General features: G+C 43.8%; 1 protein-coding gene across 4 annotated transcripts in view; it reads left to right on the plus strand.

The window, feature by feature from the left end:
* LOC109897869 (SHC-transforming protein 2) overlaps nucleotides 1–5,593 on the plus strand; it is a 28,540-nt gene extending 22,947 nt beyond the window's left edge. For 2 of the 4 annotated variants that reach the window (XM_031833264.1, XM_020492495.2), the window contains 4 exons: nucleotides 835–1,005; nucleotides 1,193–1,491; nucleotides 2,083–2,227; nucleotides 2,455–3,394. In XM_031833264.1, the coding sequence (XP_031689124.1) occupies nucleotides 835–1,005; nucleotides 1,193–1,491; nucleotides 2,083–2,227; nucleotides 2,455–2,477 (638 nt within the window). In that variant the 3' untranslated portion in view covers nucleotides 2,478–3,394. Of the gene's footprint in view, nucleotides 1–834; nucleotides 1,006–1,192; nucleotides 1,492–2,058; nucleotides 2,228–2,454 lie in introns of all 4 variants that reach the window. The other 2 variants (XM_020492496.2, XM_020492494.2) reach the window with 2 other exon arrangements.
* The last annotated feature ends 407 nt before the right edge of the window (nucleotides 5,594–6,000 follow it).

Below are 6,000 nucleotides of genomic sequence, written 5' to 3' on the forward strand. Positions count from 1 at the left end.
TCAAACTGTTGCCACAAAGCTGGAAGCACAGAATTGTCTAGAATGTCATATGCTGTAGCATTAAGATTTCCCTTCACTGGAACTAAGGGGCCTTGCCACAACCATGAAAACAGCCCCAGACCATTATTCCTCCTCCACCAAACTTTACAGTTTTCAGTATGCATTGGGGTAGGTAGTGTTCTCCTGGCAACCCCTAAAACCAGATTCGTCCGCCGGACTGCCAGATGGTGAAGAGTGATTCATCACTCCAAAGAACGTGTTTCCACTGCTCCAGAGTCCAATGGCGGTGACCTTTACACCACTCCTGTTGACGCTTCATCTTATGCTTCCGTGCAGCTGCCAATGAAACCCCAGCACAAGAACTCCTGACGAACAGTTATTGTGCTAATGTTGCTTCTAGAGGCAGTTTGGAACTCTGTAGTGAATGTTGCAACCAAGGACAGACAATGTTTACGCGCTACGCGCTTCAGCACTCGGCGATTCCATTCTGTGAGCTTGTGTGGCCTATCACTTCGTGACTGAGCCGTTGTTGCACCTTGATGTTTCCACTTCACAATAACAGCACTTAATGTTGACCGGGGCAGCTCTAGCAGGGCAGAACTGACTTGTTGGAAAGGTGGCATCCTATGACTGTGCAACATTGAAAGTCACTGAGCTCTTCAGTAAGACAAACATTGGCTGTAGAATGGCCTATGAAGATTGCATGGCTGTGTGCTCGATTTATACACCTGTCAGCAACGGTTGTGGCCGAAATAGCCAATTCCACTAATCTGAAGGGGTGTCCACATACTTTTGGTAATGTAGTATGTTAGTAAACTGAGTTGTGATTGACAGGTCTGACATCAGATGGGTACCTGCGGGCAGACGGCCATCCCCCGGGTAGTAGGGACTATGAAGAGCACCTGTATGTGAACACCCAGAGTCTGGAGGGCCTGGAGCAGGGACCAGAGGGCCATAGGGGGGCCAGACAGCCAGACAGCCCCAAGAAAGACATATTTGACATGAGTGAGTCTCATCAACATCTACCCATCTGCTGAACACAGCCACTGACACAATAGAGATACCATTATTATTATTCAAGATGTGGGGAGTATCTGGGCAATTGGGTTGGCATGTATGGATGATGTCATTCATGTTACAGGTTCCGTGTGTGTGCCATGCATGTGTTCTCACTCTTCCTGGTTCTCTGCAGAACCCTTTGAGGATGCTCTGAAGATGCACGAGGCCGGTGGTAACGGTGGGGTGTGTGTGCTGGAGGACCAGTGGCCCAGTCCGCCCCGGCGTCGTGCCCCTGTCGCCCCCACAGAGGAGCAGCTTCGGCGGGAGTCCTGGTACCATGGCCGTATGAGCCGCCGGGACGCTGAGAAACTGCTGGTCCGAGACGGGGACTTCCTTGTACGAGACAGTGCCACCAACCCAGGCCAGTACGTCCTGACAGGCATGCACTGCGGTCTGCCCAAACACCTGCTACTGGTCGACCCAGAGGGAATGGTGAGTGATAATCGCTGAGTGATAAACAATATTGGATGGGGAAATTATGGTCTAGGGGGCTGGAGAGTATACAGAAGACTCAAGGCTACTTATGTAAATAAGATATTTTTTTATTTTTATACATTTGCAAAAGTTTCTACCAACCTGCTTTCACTTTGTCATTATGGGGTAATTGTGTGTAGCTTGATGAGGATTATTTAATCAATTTTAGAATAAGGCAGTAACGTAACAAAATATGGAAAAAGTCAAGGGGTCTGAATACTTTCCGAAGGCATTTTAAATAGTTTACTGAAATGATGTGTCAGTCACCTGAAATGTGAATTTGTTTATTTAGCTACAGTCAAGCATTAGCATTGTTGTGCTAGTACAAAACATACTAAAGAATAATAGTGGTAGCACCCCTCTTAGCAATTGCTCCAGAAAGCTGACACTTGTATTTTTTTAAAACTTAGCTACAGCCTAGCATGAGCATTGTTGAATGCAAAACAATGGTGGTGGTAGCATCCCTGTTAACATGCATTAAGAAGTAGCCATTTAATCTCTTTGTGACCTACTAACATCTGTTAGCCCACTCCTCCTCGTCACTGCCAGGTACGAACCAAAGACATGCTGTTTGAGAGTATCAGTCACCTGATCAGCTACCACCTGAAGAACGAGCTGCCCATCGTGGCAGCCGAGAGCGAGCTGCACCTCAAACAGGTGGTCCGGAGGAAAGAGGGGACAGCGTTCTGGAATGGTAAGAGACAGAAATGACAGCCCAAAGTGATTGTGCTCAGCACTGCCTAGTTCTATTTGAATGACTGTTTTGTGATAACCTTTGTTTCAGTGTGGGCAGTTTATTGATACATTATAGTGTTTTAATAAAGCTTATGTTCTATATTTTAGTGTTCTGCTGGTCTAGTTTTTTAGTATGTGTTTGAATGATATCCTTTGAAAGTTTTCCATTTTTGCCTGTTTTACTAGGAGTCAGAGGTGTGTCCATATAACCCCAGGGAGGAAGATCTTCACTTTGTCATATCCCCAAAATCAGAGCTTTCGCAGGGGTAGGAGGACACAGGCAACTCCTCTGTCCAGGACCCAAGGGCATGGCTGCAGTACCTGGTTGCCTCCGACAGTGCCGACAAACTCCACCTGAACTCTCAGTATACAGTCATTAAGCTAACCGATGCCTCGGAACAGCTCAGCCAATCACAAGGATGGAATGTGAGGTCACAGTCACATACAGTAGTTGTTCCATAGGAGTGCATGATGATGTATGCACCTCATACTGCTGATGTCATAAGCAGTCCCAGAATGATTTGGGTTCCCTGTGTCTTTAAACGGACAAATGTGAACATTGTATATGATATGTGAGAAACTCCTGGCAGCAAAATATCACATTTTTTATTAGAATGCAGTTCTTTGCTACTCAGACATTGGGATGCTTTAATGGACTTTTATAAACTGTTCATCTGCAGCAGTAGCACCTGCACCTTCATGATTTATTCATATGTAATCTCAGGACCTAATTCTGAAGGCGTTAAATATCTGATCGCATGAATTGAAATATGCTTCAGAGATACAGTACTAACCAGACACCAACCTTGAAAATGTGTGTCTATCTGTCCCATCAATATCCACAGGAAGTCTGCATAACACAACATTGGGAATATACAGTTGGCCAAAATACATGGGTAGAACTCCAAATATCATTGTGTTCAATAATAGCCATATTCTTGTCAAAGTGTTTGTATGGGACAGTCATAGCTCGTCAGTGAATACCTACCCAAGTTGTGTGTTACCATGCCTACTGTGTGAAGATATCACACTGGTCAGAGCCTGTGCTCTCAGAAGGCAGACTACATTACTACAAATGACTCAGTGTAAAGATAATTAAGACCCATAAAATAGTTCAGTGCCTTAATACTTGGTGTTTCATATCTTTCCTCCCAAATCACTTGTGCAGTATCATACATTCTATATATACAGTGGGGCAACAAATATTTAGTCAGACACCAATTGTGCAAGTTCTCCCACTTAAAAAGATGAGAGAGGCCTGTAAATTTCATCATAGGTACACTTCAACTATGACAGACAAAATGAGAAAAACAAATCCAGAAAATCACATTGTAGGATTTTTAATGAATTTATTTGCAAATTATGGTGGAAAATAAGTATTTGGTCACCTACAAACAAGCAAGATTTCTGGCTCTCACAGACTTCTTCTTTAAGAGACTCCTCTGTCCTCCACTCGTTACCTGTATTAATGGCACCTGTTTGAACTTGTTATCAGTATAAAAGACACCTGTCCACAACCTCAAACAGCCATACTCCAAACTCCACTATGGCCAAGACCAAAGAGCTGTCAAAGGACACCAGAAACAAAATTGTAGACCTGCACCAGGCTGGGAAGACACAATCTGCAATAGGTAAGCAGCTTGAATTGAAGAAATCAACTGTGGGAGCAATTATTAGGAAATGGAAGACATACAAGACCACTGATAATCTCCCTCGATCTGGGGCTCCACGCAAGATCTCACCCCGTGGGGTCAAAATGATCACAAGTACGGTGAGCAAAAATCCCAGAACCACACGGGGGGACCTAGTGAATGACCTGCAGAGAGCTGGGACCAAAGTAACAAAGCCTACCATCAGTAACACACTACGCCACCAGGGACTCAAATCCTGCAGTGCCAGACGTGTCCCCCTGCTTAAGCCAGTACATGTCCAGGCCCGTCTGAAGTTTGCTAGAGAGCATTTGGATGATCCAGAAGAAGATTGGGAGAATGTCATATGGTCAGATGAAACCAAAATATAACTTTTTGGTAAAAACTCAACTTGTCATGTTTGGAGGACAAAGAATGCTGAGTTGCATCCAAAGAACACCATACCTACTGTGAAACATGGGGGTGGAAACATCATGCTTTTGGGCTGTTTTTCTGCAAAGGGACCAGGACGACTGATCTGTGTAAAGGAAAGAATGAATGGGGCCATGTATCGTGAGATTTTGAGTGAAAACCTCCTTCCATCAGCAAGGGCATTGGAGGTGAAACGTGGCTGGGTTTCTCAGCATGACAATGATCCCAAACACATTGCCCGGGCAACAAAGGAGTGGCTTCGTAAGAAGCATTTCAAGGTCCTGGAGTGGCCTAGCCCGTCTCCAGATCTCAACCCCATAGAAAATCTTTGGAGGATGTTGAAAGTCCGTGTTGCCCAGCAACAGCCCCAAAACATTACTGCTCTAGATGAGATCTGCATAGAGGAATGGGCCAAAATACCAGCAACAGTGTGTGAAAACCTTGTGAAGACTTACAGAAAACGTTTGACCTCTGTCAATGCCAACAAAGGGTATATAACAAAGTATTGAGATAAACTTTTGTTATTGACCAAATACTTATTTCCCACTATAATTTGCAAATAAATTCATTAAAAAACCTACAATGTGATTTTCTCCCCTAATTTTGTCTGTCATAGTTGAAGTGTACTTATGATGAAAATTACAGGCCTCTCATCTTTTTAAGTGGGAGAACTTGCACAATTGGTGGCTGACTAAATACTTTTTTTGCCCCACTGTACCACAGCAGAAGACAGTAGTGTGTGCTGCATCTATGTATACCCCGAGAGCAAATGGCTCATTTTCTTGCCATGCCAAATCACACTTTAATCAATGAATGGAGTGGACTGAAAGTCAAATCATCCTTTTTATTGTGACACTTTCTATAAGCTGCTGATGTATGGGAGAGGGGGGGGGGTGTAAATACTGTAGAACATCCCATAGTGTGTTCTGATTGGCTGTCCTCGTTTGCTTCCTATTCTATTGTACCAGTCCTCCAATCAATAATCTTCATGAGCATAGGCCCTTATTGATTTGATCACCATCCTGTGTTGTTAAATGGCAACATGTTTTATCAATAGATAAGGGATGTCCTGGTATTTGCTGTGTCTTTGTCCCAGTCCAGGCACAGGGAGACAGAGGACATGGCTTTCTGTGATGTTAGTGTACTTTACTACAGTATGCAACTTTTCCAAATGACCCCTTTGCTTTATCAGGCCTTTCTTGTATCTACTCTTCTTTGAACTAAATACTTTTTTTTTTCAATAAAATTTGTCAAAATGAAGGTTATTCAAATGTGTGAGGTTTGTGTTGAATCCAATCCACATCATTCGGGGCAGCAAGTAATGTAATGGTCAGAGCGTTGGACTAGAAACCGAAAGGTTGCAAGATTGAATCAAATCAAATGTATTTAAATAGCCCTTCGTACATCAGCTGATATCTCAAAGTGCTGTACAGAAACCCAGCCTAAAACCCCAAACAGCAAGCAATGCAGGTGTAGAAGCACGGCGGCTAGGAAAAACTCCCTAGAAAGGCCAATACCTAGGAAGAAACCTAGAGAGGAACCAGGCTATGTGGGGTGGCCAGTCCTCTTCTTGCTGTGCCGGGTGGAGATTATAACAGAACATGGCCAAGATGTTCAAATGTTCATAAATGACCAGCATGGTCGAATAATAATAAGGCAGAACAGTTGAAAC

This window comes from Oncorhynchus kisutch, linkage group LG10 (genome assembly GCF_002021735.2).
Source record: "Oncorhynchus kisutch isolate 150728-3 linkage group LG10, Okis_V2, whole genome shotgun sequence".
Taxonomy (NCBI): domain Eukaryota; kingdom Metazoa; phylum Chordata; class Actinopteri; order Salmoniformes; family Salmonidae; genus Oncorhynchus; species Oncorhynchus kisutch.